Below are 23,783 nucleotides of genomic sequence, written 5' to 3' on the forward strand. Positions count from 1 at the left end.
AATAATTAAAAAAAATCAATTTGTCTATTGTAACAGATCGTGGACCCATGTACACATGCCCAGGCCATATTAGAAAGGACAGAACCCCGGGTATAAGACCCCGCATTCATGACCTGTGATGAGCCAGCGTATTAGAGTACTGTTGCCGCGCTGTCCCACTGTGCAAAACGAACACTCCTGTTTACTACAAATCGTCTGTTGACCTGGAATTGAAAGCATATCCTGCTCTGAAAAGTGAGGACGATAACTGTGGTTCAAAGCTGGTAGAAGGGGTAGCACGCTGTACGACCAGTCCCTTAAAATGGTCCAGTAAACAGCCACTACTAACAATTTAGCATTTGTAAATAAGAAACGATCCTTCCTCCAGCTGGATGAGCTGAAGGGAGACGCTCTGCAGTCGTACCAAGAACAACCTCCGAGTTTTTTTTGCTGTTGGTTTATTGTTTTCTTTCTCTCTTTTTTGAAGTGCTCTGCTTTTGCAGGAAGACTTTAGCGTTGTGAGAACAAGACTGGAGCTATTTTTGATTCGACTTCGAGGCGGCAGCTTAAGTTTGTGGCGCTGCTAAGAGCACGTTCGAGTTTTGATGCTAGTGTAAACCCATTTATCTGTCTGGACCATCAAAGCGCTGAAGTGTGACAGAGTGACTGTTTGGATTCCAGGAGAGCGATGAGAAGAGCGTTCGGATACTCAGGCTCGCTGAAGATAGCGCTTCAGTTTTAGGCTCCCCTTCGTCTCTTTTTTTTTTTTTTTTTTTTTTAAATCCGTGTGGGCTATTGCAGATCCGTTTGGTTGGCGATCTGGACACATTCAGTACCAGATTTACTCCTCACCCCCTTAAACGATTAAACAAGCCGGGAGCAGACCCTCGCTGTCCCACAGTAACGGATTCATTTTTGGACTGAGGCAGTTGAATGGATTTTCCGGTACACTGCTAAAATTGGTTAAAACGAACTGTTCGAGATTCAAATAATTTTTCGGTACCAGCTTACTCGTAAATGCTCCACTTTGATCGTTGATAAAGGAATATATCTGTTTGGCGATATTCAAAGGCAAAGTGCTCTTGATTTTGTTTCCTGATTATTTATTGTGATATTTGAATACGCTGGTGGAGAAAATGAACGTGTATCTCGTGTGCCTTTTCCTTACTTTGGATATAGCCACCGTGGCTTTCAGTCTGTCTACGTGCAGTACGCTGGACATGGATCAATTCAAGAAAAAACGCATCGAAGCCATCCGAGGGCAGATCCTGAGTAAGCTGAAACTCGCAGCCCCCCCAGAGGACTTCCCCGAACCCGAGGAGGTGTCCCGGGACATCGTCTCTATCTATAACAGCACCCGGGACTTACTGCAAGAAAAAGCGAACGAACGGGCGGCGACTTGCGAACGGCAGCGGAGCGAGGAGGAGTACTACGCCAAAGAGGTGCATAAGATCGACATGCAGCGCTTCTACCCGTCAGAGAGTAAGTCTGTGTGCCCGCACTGATGCCATTTCAGGCCAAAAGGCACAACTTCGAATACCGCTGCTACGCGTGTTTGTGATTCTTTTGGAAAATCCTCTCCATCACGCTGTGCTGGGAGAGTGTAAGGAAAACCAGGTAGTGCTAATATTAAAAATAAGCTACACTTTTTATATATCGGTCGCTTCTACTCTTCACGAGGCTGTGTGTTGCCTTGTAACTTTACCATTACACACTTAGTCTCACTGGTGTCAAGCCAGCCTCCAATTCGAGACTTGCAGTCAAGCCAGCCTCCAGTTTGTTTTACGTTCCCTGTGTATTCAAAGTATTACGGGAATGGATGTGGAAACCGGATTTCAAAATAAAAGCCAACTTCGAGTGAATTAACAGATATGTTAAGAACATAATAACATATAATTTAGGCTTTTTTTTTTACAAACTCTAATGTTAGATCTATATGACACAGCCTTGTACCCTAATTGTGCCCTGTCACTATCAAGGCCATCTTATTTTGGATTTCAAAGTAAAAGCCCTGTGAATCTTCATTTTTGAACTACTCTTTCAATGACTTAATAATGCTCTTAAAAGCAAAAGTCTATTTCCAAATACTATTTGAACTTTATATCAACACTTTCCAACCACAGTCTTTTTCACAGTGATACCATATCAATATCAAGTCAGTCTGATTTTGCCTTTCATAGTAAAGGCCCTTTGAAATTGCTGATATTTGACTTAATCTTTTAACGATTCAAAATGCTCTAAAATGGAAAATTCCTGTTTCCACAGGGTAAGTCCACTCCAGATCAACAGTATACAGCCCCACAGTGATACCATATTAATATCAAGTCATTCTGATTATGCCTTCCAAAATAAAAGACTTTTTAAATTGTCCACAATTGACCTACCTTTCAGTGATTTCAAAATGCTCTAAAATGGAAATTTCCTGTTTCCATAGGGTAATTCCACTCCAGATCAACAGTATACAGCCCCACAGTGATACCATATCAATATCAAGTCATTCTGATTATGCCTTCCAAAATAAATGCCCTTTCAAATTGAGCATATACGACCTACTTTTTTAAAGATTTCAAAATGTTCTTAAACAGAATTTTGCTGTTTCCACAGGATAATTTCACTTTAGGTCAACAGTATACAACCTCACGATGTTACCATATCAATATCAAGTCATTCTGATTTTGCTTTCAAAAATAAAAGCATTTTCAAACTGCCCATTTCTGACTTGATCCTGGAACAATTTCAAAATGCTCTAAAATGGAAAATTCCTGTTTCCACAGGGTAATTCCACTTTAGATCAACAGTATACAGCCCCACAGTGATAACATATCAATATCAAGTCATTCTGATTATGCCTTCCAAAGTAAAAGCCTTTTCAAATTGTCCACAATTGACCTACCTTTCAGTGATTTCAAAATGCTCTAAAATGGAAAATTCCTGTTTCCACAGGGTAATTCCACTCCAGATCAACAGTATACAGCCCCACAGTGATAACATATCAATATCAAGTCATTCTCATTATGCCTTCCAAAATAAAAGACTTTTCAAATTGCCAAGATACGACCTACTCTTTTAAAGATTTCAAAATGCTCTAAAAGTGAAAATTGCTGTTTCCACAGGATAATTTCACTTTAGGTCAACAGTATACAACCTCACGATGTTACCATATCAATTTCAAGTAATTCTGATTATGCCTTCCAAAATAATGGCCTGTTGAAAATGCCCATAATTTACCTAACTTTCAGTGATTTCAGAATGCTCTAAAAAGGAAGATTTCAGTTTCCACAGGGTAATTCCACTTTAGATCAACAGTATACAACCTCACGATGTTACCATGTCAATTTCAAGTCAGTCTGATTTTGTTTTTCAAAATAAAAGCTTTTTCAGCTTCCTTTTACATCATCTTTATGATTCAATTATGTCATAATCAATTGAGTCTGATTTTGCTTTTCAAAATGAAAACCCAATATGTGTTGAAACAGCAATTTTCATTTTTAAAACATTCTGAAATAATTGAAAGAGTATGTCACATATGGACAAATTCGACGGGCCATTAATTTGAAAGGCGAAATCAGACCACCATGAAATTTACATGGTTTTACTGTCGGGTTGGATACTGTTGATCTAAAGTGGAATTATCCTGTGGAAACAGCATCTTTCAATTTAAGAGCATTTTGAAATCGTTAAAAGAGTAGGTCGTCTACAGGCAATAAAAAATACTTTTATTTTGGAAGGCAAAATCAGAGTGACTTGATCTTAACATCGTATCTCTGTGGGGTTGTATACTGTTGATCTAAAGTGGAATTGTCCTGTTGAAACATGAATTTTCCATTTAAGAGCATTTTGAAATCGTTAAAAGAGTAGGTCGTATATCGGCAATTTGAAAAGTCTTTTATTTTGGAAGGCAACATCAGACTGATTTGATATTGATATGGTATCACTGTGGGGTTGGATACTATTGATCTAAAGTGGAATTATGCTGTGGAAACAGCAATTTTCCATCTTAGAGCATTTTGAATTCGCTCCAAGAGTAAGTCATATATGGGCAAATTGAAAAAGCTTTTATTTTGAAAAGCAAAATCAGACTGACTTGAAATTGACATGGTAACATCGTGAGGTTGTATACTGTTGATCTAAAGTGGAATTACCCTGTGGAAACTGAAATCTTCCTTTTTAGAGCATTCTGAAATCACTGAAAGTTAGGTAAATTATGGGCATTTTCAACAGGCCATTATTTTGGAAGGCATAATCAGAATTACTCGAAATTGATATGGTATCACTGTGGGGCTGTATACTGTTGACCTAAAGTGAAATTATCCTGTGGAAACAGCAAAATTCTGTTTAAGAACATTTTGAAATCTTTAAAAGAGCAGGTCGTATCTTGGCAATTTGAAAAGTCTTTTATTTTGGAAGGCATAATCAGAATGACTTGATATTGATATGGTATCACTGTGGGGTTGTATACTGTTGATCTGGAGTTGAATTACCCTGTGGAAACAGGAATTTTCCATTTTAGAGCATTTTGAAATCACTGAAAGGTAGGTCAATTGTGGACAATTTGAAAAGGCCATTATTTTGGAAGGCATAATGCGAATGACTTGATATTGATATGTTATCACTGTGGGGCTGTATACTGTTGATCTGGAGTGGAATTACCCTGTGGAAACAGGAATTTTGCATTTTAGATCATTTTGAATCGTTAAAAGATTAAGTCAAATATCGGCAATTTCAAAGGGACATTACTATGAAAGGCAAAATCAGACTGACTTGATATTGATATGGTATCACTGTGAAAAAGACTGTGGTTGGAAAGTGTTGATATAAAGTTCAAATAGTATTTGGAAATACGACTTTTGCTTTTAAGAGCATTATTAAGTCATTGAAAGAGTAGTTCAAAAATGAAGATTCACAGGGCTTTTACTTTGAAATCCAAAATAAGATGGCCTTGATAGTGACAGGGCACAATTGGGGTACAAGGCTGTGTCATATAGATCTAACATTAGAGTTTGTTAAAAAAAAAAAGAAAAAAAAAAGCCTAAATTATATGTTATTATGTTCTTAACATATCTGTTAATTCACTCGAAGTTGGCTTTTATTTTGAAATCCGGTTTCCACATCCATTCCCGTAATACTTTGAATACACAGGGAACGTAAAACAAACTGGAGGCTGGCTTGACGGCAAGTCTCGAATTGGAGGCTGGCTTGACACAAGTTTAGTCTCTCACTCGAACGACAGCGTCAAGTGTGAGCTTTATTGTTTGCCTGAGTAACGTGATACCAAGTCAGCTGGCCACAATACATTTGTGAGCTTGAACTTGTGGCACAAAAACAAGCAAATTACTGGACTTCTTGTTCGCTTCATCATGTCGCTAATTGAACTTGATATGTTTTGCTTCCTGATGTACATATTGCACATGCAAGTTTATTTTCCTTCCTCCTTCCTTTATCTTAGGGCTAAAACTGTAATTTGAGACAAATAATTAACTAAATATATGACCAGATTCTCTCAGGATTTCATGATAGATTAGTGATAATTGATTAGTCTGTTAACTTATTAATTTGGCATTTACCATCCAGGTGGAATGTTACCCGCATTACTCTGACCACTACAGTTTATATTCAGTCACACACACGAATGATTTAGTCAAGTAGGGTAACAAAAACATACTTTGTATGTTAAACTTATTATTGACAGGATTATCAAGGTAACAACTTCCCAGGAGATTTTCCCATAAATATAAATTGTCAGTGCTAATGACTAGTTGAAAAAAAATAACATTTATGCGTTCAAGTTTAATTGTACAAATGGAGTAACACAGTAGTGCTGTGGATAGCACTGTCACCTTCAGTGGTGGGATTGTTAAAACCCTTTTATGTAAGAAACAGCATCTGCTACTGTCCCCACTTGCTGGACACGAATGGCCCAAAAATTTTGTTGTGCTTGCTGCTGCGTTCTACCTGTACATAATTTCTTTAAACCCATTTTATGTGTACTAGAGATGGACCGATCCGATATTACGTATCGGTATCGGTCCGATACTGACCTAAATTACTGGATCGGATATCGGAGAAAAATAAAAAAAATGTAATCCGATCCATTAAATATCACGAAAGCACCTCACAAAACTTGCAACACGCCGTAACTCACCTCAGAACGTTAGCACGTCGGAGCAGTATGCATCACGTGATAGAGCGGCTGTGGCATGCGGGACCTGTCGGTGGTCTGGATAGCATTTGGAGCTTCGCTAGCAACCCGGCATTTCATCTCCGACAAAGTTATCCCGAGAGAAGTAAAGCAAGTGTGTAAGTCCATCTCTGAATGTTTGTAAAGCATTCCTGCGTTAAGCTTAACAAGCGACTGACTCTCCTGCTGCTACTTCAATCATGAAACTGGTTAACGATCAGCTGATCGGCTTTTCTGTCGCGAGTCAGTGTCTCTAGTTTGCTTTTGGCCCACTTTGCACCAGAAAGAGGAAACCAGCGGCTGAACAACAGCAGCACGTTTAAGCTTGATCAGCTATTGTTAGAATGTATTTAATATTACTTTCTACTCCAGGATCTTTTTCTACGTAGCTGACGCTGGTAACTGTGCAGGGGCGGATCTAGCAAAGTTTAGCCAGGGGGGCCGATAGGGCATTAACAGGGAAAAGGGGGCACAAAGACATACTTTTCTTTCTTATTCTCATTTAAAATGTCTAGCTTTTAATAAATAATTATCTGACACCCAAAGTTTTAATTTGATGTAAAATGAATAGAAGTCAATTACTGTATATAGTAACTATTAAGTCTAATATATATACCCTAGTAAGCTATAGTACTTTTTCCTTTGGGAAGGTACCATCTGTGCAGTCTGCAATTTTGTTGAAGAAAGATGTTGAATCTATTTAATATTTCTTGAAAAATAATTGATTTCTGTGCATTTTTTTTCACACTGCATCAAATTAAGGTTGATTACGTCGATTAAGCATCATGAGGTGGAGCGTGAGGGGTGGTTCCCTATTTTTTATTTATTTATTTTTGTTGTTGCTGGGAGTTGGAACCCTATTAGTTAGGTTGCTTAATATTTATGCTAAGTACTCTTTAAAATACCAGAATAGGGAGGATGGTGTAGGTGTAGGCCTCATTGTTTGACAAACAGAAAGAGCAACTACACAGCACACTAACCATACACACCAAACATGCCAAATGTCACAAATCTTTGGGTTCTCTGAGTTCTTGGCTAGCTTAGCATTAGCATGCTGTCTGTTCATTTTGTTTGCATAAGCCGAGGTTGTATTAGCAGCATAATGCAGTTGTTTCTGCCCTGGATGCTGTTTTCACTTTACCATCATGCTTATGGCCTTATGTAGTAGTAATAATAATAATAATAATAATAATACATTTTATTTGAAAGCGCCTTTCAGAACACACAAAGACACTGTATACAGCAGAATAATAAAAACAAGCATAAAAGCAAGCAGTTTACACAATCATAAGAGCATAAAATATAAAACAAATTTAAAATAGCAGAGTGGTGAGGTTATGTGGGATAAGCTATTTTGAACAAGTGAGTTTTGAGTCTAGACTTAAAAAGAGAGAAGGAAGTGATATTTCTTATGTCAGGAGGTAGGGAATTCCAGAGTCGAGGAGCAGAGCAGCTGAAAGCCCTGCTCTCCATGGTGGCAAGACAGGGAAAAGGGAAAGAGAGAGTGCGAGAGAAGAAGAAGATCTAAGACCCCGAGATGGAATGGTGATCTGAACCAAATCAGAGAGATATGGAGGAGAGAAACGATGAATAGCCATAAATGTATACAAAAGTATTTTAAAATTGATGCGATATTTGACCGGGAGACAATGAGCTGTGGGACAGCGGTGATGTGGTAATTAGAAGGGGTCCTGGTGATAATACGGGCAGCAGAGTTCTGGACACGTTGGAGCTTGTGCATGGATTTTTGAGTAAGACCAACAAGAAGTGAATTGCAGTAATCAATCCAAGAAGTAACACGGCTGTGAACAAGAATGGCAGTGGCACGTGGAGTAAGAAAAGGACGGAGACAATTAATGTTGCGCAATTCAAAATATGCAAACCGAGTGACATTATTAATGTGTGAATTAAAAGATAGAGTACTGTTGAGGATGACACCCAAACTTCACAGAAGAAGAAACGGAGACCGGCGAGTTATTGATAGTAATAGAGAAACTGTTGGTTCTGGATAATGTTGATTGCCCAGAACCAAATAAAAATAGAAATTAAAAGTAATGTCCATGACTCTGCTCTAGATCACTCCACCATTTACTAGGGGTGCAACAATACTCGTATCGATATTGAACCTTTCGATACAGTGCTTTCGGTTCGGTACGCATATGTATTGAACAATACAAAATTTTTTATTTATTTTAGCAACTTTTCTTCTGACGATGCTGTCTGTGTTGAGCAATGACTGTATAAAAGACGGACGACGCGACACCGCCTCCTCCCATAGTGCAAAAATGAAGCCAAAATATCCCGCTTGTGGAGGCTGCCATCTTGCAAATTTGGAGCCAGAGTCTGCGCAGTAGTGACTTGAGGTGGAGTGACTGTGTAACGCTCCCGCCCACACACCCGCTGGACGTGACCGCAAACACGCCCCCCTACACTTTTTACGTAGCCCGGCGGCTCGAGTTTTTTTGCTGGTTTACCGCGACTGACGACTCGTTTAATTAAGGTAAATACAACCATGTCACTGTTATATAAAAAAAAAAAGACACACAGCTTTTCATCTTATAGTTCTAAAATCACCCTGTTATTAATTTTTGCTAGATTAGCCGCTAGCATACGCACTGTGTTGGAGGCTTGTTGCTAGCTAGTTAGGATGCTACACACCTGTCACTCTAATAGTCTGTATTATTGAAGGATTCAGCACTTCTTATGTTTTTTTTATTAATCCATTTTTAGACAGCGATAAGCTCAGCTGCACACTCTCCCGAGGCCCAGAGTTACTGTTAATATCAAAAATGTAATGCTGTCCTTTGAGATATTAACATAAGACTGTTAGTGTAATGGATCTAAAACGGTTTAAATCTTCAGAGCCGTCTACATCCTGGTAACATGGAAACTTTAAAAACATCAGCAGAACGTTTCAGTAGTGTAGTCTAATTTGTTCATTTCATTTAATAATAGAGTCCATATCAACAGCTACATTCACCCTGGAGAGAAACTAGTGAGGGAGACCATCAGGACCAAGCTGGGTTTCCTGGGTCCAGAGGTTTGGAGAAACTTCTTCCCTTTTTTTCATGACAGCTGTCCTGTGCCAGAAGTTCTGTTAACCCACTGAGAGAGGCTTCATTTAAGAAACACCAGGAACACTGAAGCTCATCGCATTGATCAAGCAGGACTCATGATCTTCACCAGCAGCTCCCTCACAGGGAAATCTTCAGCACTCCTCCGTAGGCCTGCCCTGGGAGATGGATAAACCCAGCATTTCATGAACACTGTGATGGAGACCTTTGGTTTGTGTAATGTTGTAAATACTCCCCAGAGGCTCCGGACTTTTACATAAAGATATTATATTCAGTCCTGTAGAAAGTTATATATTTAAAAATATATGATCCTCTCTGGTTACTCTGGTATGAATAACTCTGCAACTGCAGCTGCAGTTTTCACTACAGCACATACAAGGGAGTGCAGAATTATTAGGCAAATGAGTATTTTGTCCACATCATCCTCTTCATGCATGTTGTCTTACTCCAAGCTGTATAGGCTCGAAAGCCTACTACCAATTAAGCATATTAGGTGATGTGCATCTCTGTAATGAGAAGGGGTGTGGTCTAATGACATCAACACCCTATATCAGGTGTGCATAATTATTAGGCAACGTCCTTTCCTTTGGCAAAATGGGTCAAAAGAAGGACTTGACAGGCTCAGAAAAGTCAAAAATAGTGAGATATCTTGCAGAGGGATGCAGCAGTCTCAAAATTGCAAAGCTTCTGAAGCGTGATCATCGAACAATCAAGCGTTTCATTCAAAATAGTCAACAGGGTTGCAAGAAGCGTGTGGAAAAACCAAGGCGCAAAATAACTGCCCATGAACTGAGAAAAGTCAAGCGTGCAGCTGCTAAGATGCCACTTGCCACCAGTTTGGCCATATTTCAGAGCTGCAACATCACTGGAGTGCCCAAAAGCACAAGGTGTGCAATACTCAGAGACATGGCCAAGGTAAGAAAGGCTGAAAGACGACCACCACTGAACAAGACACACAAGCTGAAACGTCAAGACTGGGCCAAGAAATATCTCAAGACTGGTTTTTCTAAGGTTTTATGGACTGATGAAATGAGAGTGAGTCTTGATGGGCCAGATGGATGGGCCCGTGGCTGGATTGGTAAAGGGCAGAGATCTCCAGTCCGACTCAGACGCCAGCAAGGTGGAGGTGGAGTACTGGTTTGGGCTGGTATCATCAAAGATGAGCTTGTGGGGCCTTTTCGGGTTGGGGATGGAGTCAAGCTCAACTCCCAGTTCTACTGCCAGTTTCTGGAAGACACCTTCTTCAAGCAGTGGTATAGGAACAAGTCTGCATCCTTCAAGAAAAAACATGATTTTCATGCAGGACAATGCTCCATCACACGTGTCCAAGTACTCCACAGCGTGGCTGGCAAGAAAGGGTATAAAAGAAGAAAAACTAATGACATGGCCACCTTGTTCACCTGATCTGGACCCCATTGAGAACCTGTGGTCCATCATCAAATGTGAGATTTACAAGGAGGGAAAACAGTACACCTCTCTGAACAGTGTCTGGGAGGCTGTGGTTGCTGCTGCACGCAATGTTGATGGTGAACCTATCAAAACACTGACAGAATCCATGGATGGCAGGCTTTTGAGTGTCCTTGCAAAGAAAGGTGGCTATATTGGTCGCTGATTTTTGTTTTGTTTTTGAATGTCAGAAATGTATATTTGTGAATGTGGAGATGTTATATTGGTTTCACTGGTAAAAATAAATAATTGAAATGGGTATATATTTGTTTTTTTTTAAGTTGCCTAATAATTATGCACAGTAATAGTCACCTGCACACACAGATATCCCCCTAAAATAGCTAAAACTAAAAACTACTTCCAAAAACATTCAGCTTTGATATTAATGAGTTTTTTGGGTTCATTGAGAACATGGTTGTTGTTCAATAATAAAATTATTCCTCAAAAATACAACTTGCCTAATAATTCTGCACTCCCTGTATGGTACTTTAACCTTTGTACTGTTTTCATCAGTTAATTTTGCAGTTAACATGTGAACATGTTGGATGATCTGTCTGCTGTCACTGGGTGGTGCTGAGGTCTGAATGTGAGGGCAGCTCCTGTAATCACAAAGAGAACAGAATCATCAAACTCAAATCTAAATTTTATCCCTCAAAATTGAAATAAAGCTGATCCTTCTGTCCTCACACACTCAGGATCTGAAGTTCTTCTCTTACATTCTTTTCAGTATTACAGTACACTACAGTACTTTAATCCATAGTTCCTGATTAATGAGGAGTTACTGAAGTACAAGCTTTTAAAAAAATGTTACTGTCTTTACAGATGTGGCAAGAGACTGAAAATCTACTGTTGTTTGCACATATTTAATATTCAGCTCTGCACAGGAGCTGAAGCAGAGTGCAGCCTGTTGCTTTTACAGTATAATACTTGTAATAAAAGTTTCTCTTGATTTCTTTAGTCAGGGTAAATTCATTCACCTGCACAGATTAGCTAAACGAACCTCAGTGCTCATTTTAGCTAGTGAGGTCTTGCTAAGGATGGTAGTTACGGATTAGCTTACAAACACGTTTAACTTACCGAAAAAGTGCAGCGGGGCCTCGGGTCCTTCTGTCGGGTAGTCCAGTTTACTGAAGAACACCTCAGGCTGTCAGTTTAAAACAGTCGGTCATGTTTTCGTAATGTAAATGCTGGTCCTCCTCTCAGAGCCTACGCTCTATCTGCTATTCCCGAACAGAGATACGCAAGTTTCTCCGTGACTGCAGCTGCCAGTCAAAGCTGTTATGATGACGTTTCACCCCAATTTAACATCACCGCGGTAGGAATTAGAATCAAACTTATGTGAGAGGAGACCCCTTGGACATAAATCAGCGTGATGAGAACTATTGAAAACAAAAGAAAGAATCTTTGGAAAAAAAATTTCTGAGGAGAATTAATTAATTTTAGTCTGACCCCAATCCCATCGCTAACATGGAGGAGACGGGGTTTATGACCTATACTGCAGCCAGACACCAGGGGGCGATAGAGATGTTTTGGCTTCATTTTTGGGAGCTGTCGCGTCGTCCATCTTTTATACAGTCATTGGTGTTGAGCGCTGTCACTACCCGATCCGTACCAGAAACCCGATCGGTACCCCGCATGTGCGAAAGGTGTCTACTTCCGGTCGTAGCGTTTTACGATAGTTATGGGTCATGCACACACATGCACCGTTATACAAAGATGAAGAGGAAACTTTTTCTGGCTTGTTCCATTTCAGAAGCTGAAAAAGGTTCATGTCCTCATATCCTTAAAAACAAAAACTGTGTTTCATCTTATATTTTTTAATTGGTTGTCCCACAAGAGCGGTGGCAAGCCCCACAATCTAGTAAAGCAAGAGTAAACTCATAAAACAAATTTCCCACGTGTGGGACTAATAAAGGTTATCTTATCTTATCTTATCTTATAATTATCTTTTTACAACATGAAGTAAAATTTTCTAAAATAATACTTTTTGATCCCTAGAGTAGAGTTACAGATACTAGGAGAATCAATGCCAAGGTTTGCCATTATGCCATGATGTTGTGACCCAACACCTTTTGGCTATTTTTCTTAAATACTAACCCACATGTATTTTCTAAATTCTATCAACTTTGTAGTTTTGCTTTCCCTACAGTATCCAATACTGACAGACCACAAAGTGAATTGTAATATTTGGTAAAACAAGCAACTTTCTACAAGTAATACAAATTGGCTAGTAGGCATAATGGAAATGTAAGGAATTACTAGCAGTGTGCTCCACATACTTTTTTGTACTACATTTTTGTTAAGTCATGGTCTAGCATGCAGGACGTGAATGCTATTGCTATTTGAACTGCTCAGCCACGGTGGCCAGCATTGCAAAACAGAAGGGAGAGAAAAGGGGAGATTGAGTGAGAGAGTTAAGAATACTACATTTTCCTCCAACAATGCATTGTTTACAGCAATGGCACCAGTCTGGTGTAAGATGATGGTTTTTGCAGAAGTGCTGGGGAAATGGGGGGGAAGATGTTTGATGCTCAGGCTGAGCCTGGGCTGGGGAGCATTTCTCATGCTACATGGGAGTTGGAGCTTTGTTTTTGGCTGTGTCTCAAGTATGGCCTAATTTATTGAGCCAATATTTGTCTGCCATGCTGTGATGTGTGTGTATACTGCCTTCTAGTAACTTGTTGCTATACAATACCAAACCCTTTTTCCTTTTAGTGTTTTTGCTGCACACTTTAATTTCTTGCTACAGGGCTCGCAAAATCGCTAGCCCGACGTCCCGGAGCTAGCGATATCTCCGGTCGGGCGACCAAAATCTGTCTCAGCCCCGCCCGTTGGGTTATCATATAGCCCGACGGGCTATATGACAGCTTTTCTTATGTTGGTATGGACATTTGTACAGTTAATGATGTAATAGAGGTGCATCAACAACTTTACATTGACAACCTACAACCGGTTCAGTTACAAGCAGCATGGGCTGTACAGAACGGGAGCAATTCAGGTCAAAAATAGGACAGATTTTGTGGGTTGCCAAACAAACGAGGCCAGATGTTATGTTTGACATATACAGCCTGGCATCTAATATTAAAGATGCAACTGTGCAGTCCATTCATGATGTGAACAAAGTTATCCGTAAACTTAAGGCAGAGAAAGTGACTCTTAAGTTTCAGCACTTGGGTAACAGTGAGGATTTGGCATTGGTTGTTTTCAGTGTCGCATCATTTGGCAACCTTCCTGATGGCGGTACTCAAGCAGGGGCATTAATTGCCCTTATGGGTAAAGGAGGAAAGTTTTGTCCTCTCTTTTGACAGTCTAAAAAAATCAGGCGTGTGGTCAGAAGTACACTGGCAGGAGAAACTCTTGCCATGTCAGATGGAATAGACAGTGCAGTCTTCCAGGCAACACTTTTTTCTGAGCTTACAACTGATAACACTAGTCTGAATGCTCTTCTGTTGATCTGTGTGACTGACAATCATTCCTTGTTTGATGCACTCAAGTCCACTAAGCAGGTTACAGAGAAGAGACAGAGGCTAGAAATGAGCAGCAAAAAGAGCTCATACAAGCCAAGGAAATCAGACTGTTGGTCAGATTCCAAATCCCAACTTGCTGATTGTCTGACAAAAAAGGGAGTTTCACCTTTAACCCTCCTAAAAGCACTAGACGAAGGACTCTGGATACTGTGATCCTTTGTTTACGAAGTTTTCTTTGCATTAAAATGCACTATTGTTTATTTTGTGCAGTGATAGTATGCTTTAAGTAAAGTACATTGAAATGTTTTCTGAATGTTCAACAATGTTGACAATTTTTTTGTTTACATATATATTTATGCAAATGTTTTAAAGAGGTGTTTATATTTTTATTTTAAAAAAGAAAGAGGGAGATTGTTAACTTGTTATTTTCTGTTATATCGCGAGAGTACTGTTGCCCGCGAGGAGTTGTTGTTTTGTGTACGTGGTGTATGATGGCGTAAAGAATAAAGCGCTTGGAGTGAGACTACGACGTGTCTTTTGACTTTACAATCTGTATGTCAAATCATGGGCGAGATACTAACATGAAGTTTCTCTCTGATACGTCTATTGGAGTTTGAATGTTAAAGCACTTAAGCATGGAAAAGAGTCCTTGTGTGAATGAGATAAGTATAAAGTACTTTGAGCGCTCAAGTAGAATAGAAAAGAGCTATATAAGAACCAGTGGAAAACCAAGTTCATGCGTTTATTACTTCTGGCCTGGACTATTGTATGTCACTATTATAAGGATGTCTTAAAAACATTTAATCCAAAATGTTGCAGCCAGAGTATATCTTTGGTTCCTCGTTTCAAGGACATTGAAGTGCCTCCCCAAGAGTGTAAACATTTATCCACTCTCTCTGTCAGAGTTTTTTGTTAACATGAATATTCAAGATGTTCAATAAACATGTTAAGTGCATATATTTTCCCTTTTTTCTCCAGTCTGTTTGCTCATGCAAAATGAAATGTGATTAATATAGAATAAAAATGAATGATATTTAATCGTGATTAATCAAAATTAATCCACAGTAACCCTGTGATGAATCTGATTAAACATTTTAACTGTTTGACAGCACTAATATATATTATATATTTGTGTGTACTTTTTTTTTTTTAAAGTTGTATTTCACAGGAGAGAACCTGTGCTAAAAGATTAAAGAAAACTATTCAAATTCTCTTTGAATTTAAGCATACATTCTTTGTGTTTATTCTGCATTTACTTCCTTATATTGCATAAATGTCAGTTACAAGCTTAAATATAAAGTTAAAAAAAATGTAACTGCAACCATGCTCTTGATCAAGTAATTGTGATTAATTACAGAAAATTGTGAGATTAATTAGTTTTTATTTTTTTATTTTTTCAAATCTATTGACAGCACTAGTTTTTAGAATTAATGAATCAATATAGCATTATTCAAACTAAAATCGATTTAAATCAGGAAATTCACTTTATAAAGCCAAGAGTTGGAACACCTCTAGGAATTAGTAGCACCAACTTTCAATAGATTAATATAAGATATGATGGGTCCTGATTATTCAAGACCTTGTATGCAAGGAGAAGGATTTTAAACTAATTCTGGATTTAACAGGGAGCTAATGAAGAAAAGCCAGGATAGGAGAAATATGCTTTCTCTAGTCTGTCAGTCTGTCTAGTCTGTCAGTATTCTTGCTGCTACATTTTGGATGAACCAAAGCCTTTTCAGGATATTTTTGTGGCAGCCTCATAATAATGAATTACAGTAGTCCAGCCTAGAAATAATAAATGTATAAACTAGTTTTTCAGCATCCCTGAGACAGGATGTTTCTAATTTTAGAGATATTGCAAAAATGGAAGAAAGTGTTCCTAGGCATTTGTTTAATATGCGCATTGTAGGAAAAAAAACAATTTCAAGATTCCTCATTGTTACTGGAGGTTATAATGCCAACCAAAGTAAGCATCTGGTTAGATGCCATACTCCTAAGAGATCTTTTATGCCTAAGTTTAGTACAATAATCTCAGTTTTATCTGAATTCAGAAACAGAAAATTAGAGGTCATCAAGGTCGTTCCCACTAAACATGGGATGTGTCAGATAGATACGTGGATCATTTCTATATTGGGCCCGTTGCTCCATGACCAATTCTGGACATAAGTTTTCTAAACTAAGCCCACAATTTGGACATCCAACCATGACCCAACCTGGTTGTCAATATGATGTTCAATTTAAGATATGTCTGAAAAAATCTGATTTCCTGGCTGCTTGGGACGATCTGCGTGTTTGGGCGTGCTCTCTGCAATATCAAATGTGGAGCTACCCAGTGTGGTAGTTCCACACTGAGTAGCTTGTGAATAAGGTAGTAACCAAAAGAAAGAAACCACATGAAAATTGTTCTGCTGAGGAAATATGTTTTAATTTTGTACTGATCTCTGTGTAGAAATGTGACAAAAAACTGCAACATCTCAGTTAAGGTTGGTTTCAGTAAAATATGAGTATTACTATAGAGGAACAGAAAGGGACTTAAACATGCAAGGTGAGGACTCAGTGAAGAGTTACAGGGCAGGGTCGAATTTTTGGACTATGTTCAAAGCATTGCACCATCTGCCTGGGACTATTATGCACTAGTTCTGAAAACATTTCCCACTCTCATTCCCAATAAATAAAACACCTCAAATGTCACAAGCCCCATATACTCTTGGAACCAAAACTTTTGTAGGTTTAACACTAAACAGAAAAATAGTACATTTAACACTAATCTTCATAAATCATATTTATGTGATTTAAATACTCTTCCCCCCAAATTTTGTGCCATGAAAGGGACACTCCTTATGGAAAAAGCCCAGCCACAAAATATATCTGTCCATGCTTTTCAGCTACTCTTTACTGTTTTTCTATTCTCTATTCTATTCTATTCTCTTCTGAGTTGTACCAAGAATCTGGTCTTCTCTGATTCAATGCTTGTTTTTTCAAAGGGACCAACAGTATTGAGTGTCATACACAGTGAGGCTGCAGCACTGTCAACAAGATAGCTGACTTGTGTGGGAATTGTAGGTAGGTGTCCTCTACTGTAATGGTACATGAAATGCAAGTAAACAATAGGTTCATGACTTTCTTAGATGTGGTTACAGCACTTTTGATATCAATTGTAATAACATTTCTCAAAAAGTAACATAGTCCACATATAAATACTAACATTTAAAAAAATGGTAGGAGCAAAGAAGATTTGAAGAAGTACTATTAAATGTTTATTTTCTGTATGCCAGAAAGGTGTAATTAAAATAATGAATGGGTTTATTTATATTTGAGAGAAGTCAGTTGACTTTATTAATAAATTAAATGTTTTAATGAAGCTGCCCTTGTCAACATCTTTATCAATAGCAACACACTGTAATGACTGTAGTAGGCTTTGTGTTGGTTCACCTGATTTGAGGAAACTTGACACAACACAGGGGTGTTCAGCTTGGTGCAACACCATGTCTTTTTAGTTCTTTTTGTATTTCCCTTTGCATTTTCAGCTGGTTATTTGCTTACTATACTATTGTTCTCAAAGACAGGGGGAGGCATAATTAAGCAACTGGCCACAGCTGCAATAACCAGCCTCACTTCATTTACGTGTGAATTATATTTCTGCATCAGATCTACGTCATAACTTAAGCCATAACTGGGAGTCCCATTTTAACCCTTCGCCACAAGCTTCTACGTAGCCTGGTGTGCAACTCTTGAGAAATGTAACTACATGTCAGTTTGATGCATACCACAACAATTGGAATGTAACGTTGCAGTATAGGGATTAAAAGGCGATTCTGGTTACCATCTAAGTTTGGATGTAGATTTCCTGAGAAGTCTAAATCAAGCATTTAGGCCAGGGAGCCATCTGGCCTAGCCTACTGCTACCCCTAGTGCCACAAGTGGGAGAAAAAAAATCTGTGGCCGATTTTCTCTAACCAGTCTAGAGGGAAGACCCACCCCGAAGTCAGCATCAACCTAGCATCACCACTGAGTGCAGCACAGACACTACATGTCCCTATCTGTTGTGAGCCCACCACTAAGCATTGTCCCACCAAGTTATCCTGCCTAATCCATTAATCTTGAAAGATTAGGGGTGGACAAGGTGATAGCTCTTGTTAGTAAGAGCAAAGGAACCTGCCATAGCACCCACTATTCCCTTGGCCACTGGTATGCCTTGGCTGTGTCTTTGATTAATACAATGGAAGACTGCTGCCCCTCCCTTTCTGCTTGTGTTTAGAAGATAATGACAAAGTATGTGTAATTTGTGGGCGCAGTTGTAAATGGTATATGCACTAACATTCATACAGCACTTTTCTTGTCTGGTAACCACTGAAAGCACCCCTTACAACACTTTATCAGATGCAAACTAACACTAATTGGTGGTGACAATTTTGTAATGTCTTGCTGAAGAACTCCTCAAGCAGGCTTGACTAGTAGGGGATTGGACCATTGAACTTCAGTCCCACAACCCTCTCAGGCTGTGATGTCTTTCCTTAATTGTAGTTTCATTTTAGTAGTTGGAATTGACTGCCTCAGTCCAAAGCAAGCGTTCCATTAGCAGTCATTAAGTATCCAATCCTTATTCACACAATTCCTTTACATTTTTTTGCAGATGTTATTTCTCCTACACTCTTCAGCCCTTACTTCCGGCGGCTGACTTTTGATGTGTCCTCTATGGAGAAGAATGCCTCCAACTTGGTGAAGGCAGAGCTCAGGATCTTCCGTCTTCAAAACCCTGGGGCCCGAGTGTCTGAGCAACGAATTGAGCTCTATCAGGTACAAACACTTCTGTCTGGAGTAACATTCATTATGCCATATTTCCTAAATATGAGTTGCTTTGTGTTTTATAAAGACTAGGAAGGATTGCTTAATATAATTTTAAAATGCAAAGATTTTTTACATTGCAAAAAAATATATTCTGATTTTTGTAGGTTCTTTTTCATAAACTTTGAAGATTCTTAATGATTAGTATAATGAGATTATCAGAATGGGAGCCCTGTGGAATTGTATAACTAACTTTTGTGTGTGGAAGGCTCATCATTTAAATTTTAAAAATTAATTAATCCAATAAATATGACTCAAATCACTGTAGTATAGTTTTTATTCTCAGTTGTTCCAGTGCAATTCAATTTTGCGATTACTGGTGTCAAAAGCAACAATGATCCAGCAGGACATGCATAGAGACTAGGGGTGGGTTTTTATAATCGATTCATCGATTAAAATCGATTCTGGCTTGGATAACGTAAAATCGATTCATTTAAATCCTGAATCGATTTTTTTAATATAAATTTATTTTGCTTGAAATGCCAGAATCTTTGGTGACATCTCACAAAATTTCAAGAACCACCAAACAGTTAAGACAGTAAATGAGAGCAGGTACACGGATTCTGCACATAGACTTAAACACACAGTGCGACCCGCGGATCATAATCAGTTAGATGTCGCCTTTCTCACGGTTGGGGCTGAAAGCCGACAGCTCGCTGATCCTGATGTTTCGGCGGGTCCGCGCTTTGTGTTTACGCCCTTTTTGCGCCGATTCTAAAGCTGTTAGTTTGATCTCTCTCCAAACAATATTGACCGAACCAGCAGCAAAAGAAGATCCAAACGATTCACATAAAATCGTCATGAATTCACTCTGACTTTTACTGTTTTGCTTCCACCGCGATGCACAGCTCTCTCTCTCTCTCTCTCTCTCTCCCTCCCCCCCCCTCTCTCTCTCTGTACTTCAAGAACAGTTTCCCTTTCTTCATTATTCGCTTGCTTGTTACGCACCAGTCTACCGTAGTTTACAGCGCTGTCAGCCGCTGTTTTTTTCCCTTTTACATTCTTCCGAAAAGAAAACCTCATTTCTGCTGTTCAATACTGAACAAATTTAAACTTTTTAAAATTATTCAAAATGCAAAACGCTTAACCGTGTCTCTAATAAAACCGCTGTAACTTCAGAGGTAATGTTCATATGTTGATTAATGGTTTTCTTTCGTTTTTGATGTACTGCAGAATATTTTTATAAAATCCCAGGCCAGGAAAATCACCTTCATGTTTTTCTGTGTTTTATCTTCAGCTACTTTGACACAAAGGCATCTGCTGTGATGCTCACACCTTTGATAAAGTCTTGCGTGTGTCAGCTTCCTTTTTATTGATACAAAAATATGTAAATGTACTGATTTGAATTATAATATTTCTGACTGTCAAAATTTCCCAGATTTAAATCGAATCGAATTAAATCGAATTAAATCGAATCGTGGATCGAATCGATTCGGGACCTTGTGAATCGGAATTGAATCGATTCTAGAAATCAGTGACGATACCCAGCCCTAATAGAGACAGTCCATTGTCTGGCGCCATTAGGAGATTGTTAGTAACTGACTGGACATCCGTTTTTGTGCTAACTGAAACTTTTCAAACAATTGATTCCTTTCACAGACACAGGGATTTTAAAGGACTTTATCAGTAAAAGGAATGTTGGTTGTAGGTCTAAAGCACTCAATTACACTCAACAAAAATATAAACGCAACTTCTGTTTTTGCTGCAATTTTTCATGAGCTGAACTTAAAGATCTGAAACATTTTCGACATACACAAAGGACCCATTACTATCAAATATTGTTCAGAAATCTGTCTAAATCCGTGTAAGTGAGAACTTCTCGTTTGCCGAAATAATCCATCCCACCTCACAGATGTGGCATGTCAAGGTGCTGATTAGAAAGCATGAATATGGCACAGGTGTGCCTTAGACTGCCGCAAATCAAAGGCCACTCTGAAATATGCAGTTTGATCACACAGCACAATGCTACAGATGTCGCAGCTTTTGAGGGAGTGTGCAATTGGCATGCTGACTGCAGGAATGTCTACCAGAACTGTTGTTTGTGAAATGAATGTTCATTTCTCTGCCATAAGCCATCTTCAAAGGCGTTTCAGAGAATTTGGCAGTATATCCAACCGGCCTCACAATCGCAGACCACATGTAACCACACCAGCCCAGGACCTCCACATCCAGCATGATCACGTCAACGTTGTGGATTGAGTGGCCCATGATGGCGGTGGGGTTATGGACAATGAACACAAGTGCATTTTATTGTTGGCATTTTGAATGCACAGAGATACCTTGTTGAGATCCTGAGGACCATTGTTGTGCCATTTATCCATGATCATAACCTCATGTTACAGCATGATAATGCACAGCCCCATATTGCAAGGATCTGTACACAATTCCTTGGAAGCTGAAAACATCCCAGTTCTTTCATGGCCAGCATACTCCCCAGACTGTTTGGGACGCTCAGCTCAGCATATATGACAGCATGTTCCAGTTCCTGCCAATATTCAGCAACTTTGTACAAGTATTGAAGAGGAGTTCACCAACATTCCACAGCCCACAATCAACAACCTGATCAACTCTATGCCCACTGCACACCATTTTCCTTACTGTGTGAGGCACCATTGTGAGAGAAATGGTGGCCACACCAGATACTGACTGGTTTTGCGACATCTGTAGCATTGTGCTGTGTTATCAAACTGCATATATCAGAGTGACCTAAGGCGCACCTGTGCAATATTCATGCTACCTAATCAGCACCTTGACATGCCACACCTGTAAGGTGGGATGGATTATCTCGGCAAACGAGAAGTTCTCACTAACACAGATTTAGACAGATTTGTGCACAATATTTGATAGTAATGGGTCCTTTGTGTATGTAGAAAATGTTTCAGATCTTTAAGTTCTGCTCATGAAAAATTGGAGCAAAAACAAAAGTGTTGCGTTCACATTTTTGTTCAGTGAAAATACTTGATTACAGAAGGTCTAAAAGCCTGTGGTGTGCAGCCTGCTATATGACCCTACTACCGTATTTTTCGGACCATAAGGCGCACCGAATTATAAGGCGCACTGTCGATAAACGGGTCTGTTTTCATACATAAGGTGCACCAGATTATAAGGCGCATTAAACGAAACAAAACAGTCAGGTAAGCCAAACTTTACTCAACTTATTCTTCTTGCTTCCTCCACTTCTGTACCATTGATTCATTAATGTTGAATTCTCTCACAGCTGCTCTATTCCCATGTTGTTACAGTATATTAATGACTAACGTTGTGTTGTGAATGGATTATCTCAGTTTTCTCCTGACTGAAGTTTGGTCCGTTTAAAGCATCCTGCCATGTGATTGCATTTGTCCCTAACCTTCTGGAACCCCCCCATTAACTTTTATCAAGTGGAAAAAAGTTAGCATTCATCTTGAAGCTTCACTGTGTTCGTTATGATGTGTCGCTAGTGATCACGTAGCATTATATACCAGCTAGTCCAACCCTACAAAAGTCACTGCTGTTAAGTTTTCTGTCGGAAGCAATAGCAGAGCTGTAGGTTTTAATTTTTTCAGAAATCTTTCTGTCAGAACATGGTATATCATGTTTAGGTCGAAACTAGCGAGCTAACTTCCTGCTAACTTCTAACTCTATTAAATTTAATCAATTCTGTTGTCATGGATGCCTGGATGTTTAACTTAATTCTTACACCTGGTAAAGCAGCAACACTGATCATTCTATTAAAGATGGGGTGGCTGTAGCTCAGGTTGCAGAGCAGGTCAGCCACTAATCAGAAGGTCGGTGGTTCGATCCCAGGCTGCCTCCTGACTGCATGCCAAATATCCTTGGGCAAGATACTAACCCCATGTTTGCCTACTGGTGGTGGTCAGAGGGCCCGGTGGCGCCAGTGTCCGGCAGCCTCGCCTCTGTCAGTGCGCCCCAGGGTAGCTGTGGCTACAATGTAGCTTGCCATCACCAGTGTGTGAATGACTGAATGTAGTGTGTAGCGCTTTGGGGTCCTTAGGGACTAGAAAAGCGCTATACAAATGCAGGCCATTTACCATTTAAAGATGAAAGAATTTAGACAGTTTTTAACTCTCAGTGATGCCGCAGTGACTTTGGGACCTAGAGCGGACAGAGTTTTGAACCCAGATTACTCAAGGCTCCTGACTACAGTAGCTGTAATGCCTCAACAATCCATCAAGCGGTGCGGCTTCATGGCTTACCAAAGTCATACTAAAGCATTTTTGACAGATTTTTGCGCCGTGTACCACATAAAATTGGTTCGACGTCCGTAAGCACAACCAGAATTCATACATAAGGCGCACCGCAATATAAGGCGCACTGTGGATTTTTAAGAAAATTAAAGGATTTTAAGTCCGCCTTAGTGCGGAAAATACTGTAAATATTGAATTGTTTTAGACATGCTAAATAAATGTTGATGATTTCGATCAAGTGACAGTTAAAGCTAGTTTAGTGAGGGAGTCAATAGGACAAAGGTGGTAAATAGATTCGGTCATATATAGCATTTATCTACTGTCATAGATCTTACGGTTGCCTCTTGTTGTTGTACTAGATGAAAGAATGGAAATGTTTATTAATCATGAATAATAATAATAATAATGATAATAATAATAATATATAGGTTTTTTATCATAAAGACATCCATGCTAGGTAACATTTTTCTAAATTAGTGGAAGACCAATTTCTTTTTAGCTTCTTTCACATTTACTGTTGTCTCGTATAAGGTGTATATTAACAGTCAAGAGCAAATTATATAATCTTTAAAAGTTTGTAAAAAAAATCACATCATGAAAACTTTGC

At 39.1% G+C, this 23,783-nt stretch overlaps 1 protein-coding gene across 2 annotated transcripts in view; it reads left to right on the forward strand.

Annotated features, from left to right (window-relative positions):
- The first annotated feature begins 201 nt into the window (after nt 1-201).
- Nucleotides 202-23,783, forward strand: part of tgfb2 (transforming growth factor, beta 2) — a 44,365-nt gene continuing 20,783 nt past the window's right edge. Inside the window, exons 1-3 of one of the 2 annotated variants that reach the window (XM_004560089.5) lie at nt 203-924; nt 1,159-1,461; nt 18,778-18,941. In XM_004560089.5, the coding sequence (XP_004560146.1) occupies nt 1,200-1,461; nt 18,778-18,941 (426 nt within the window). In that variant the 5' untranslated portion in view covers nt 203-924; nt 1,159-1,199. Of the gene's footprint in view, nt 1,462-18,777; nt 18,942-23,783 lie in introns of both variants that reach the window. The other variant, XM_004560088.5, reaches the window with a different exon arrangement.

Source organism: Maylandia zebra, linkage group LG11 (assembly GCF_041146795.1).
Source record: "Maylandia zebra isolate NMK-2024a linkage group LG11, Mzebra_GT3a, whole genome shotgun sequence".
NCBI lineage: Eukaryota > Metazoa > Chordata > Actinopteri > Cichliformes > Cichlidae > Maylandia > Maylandia zebra.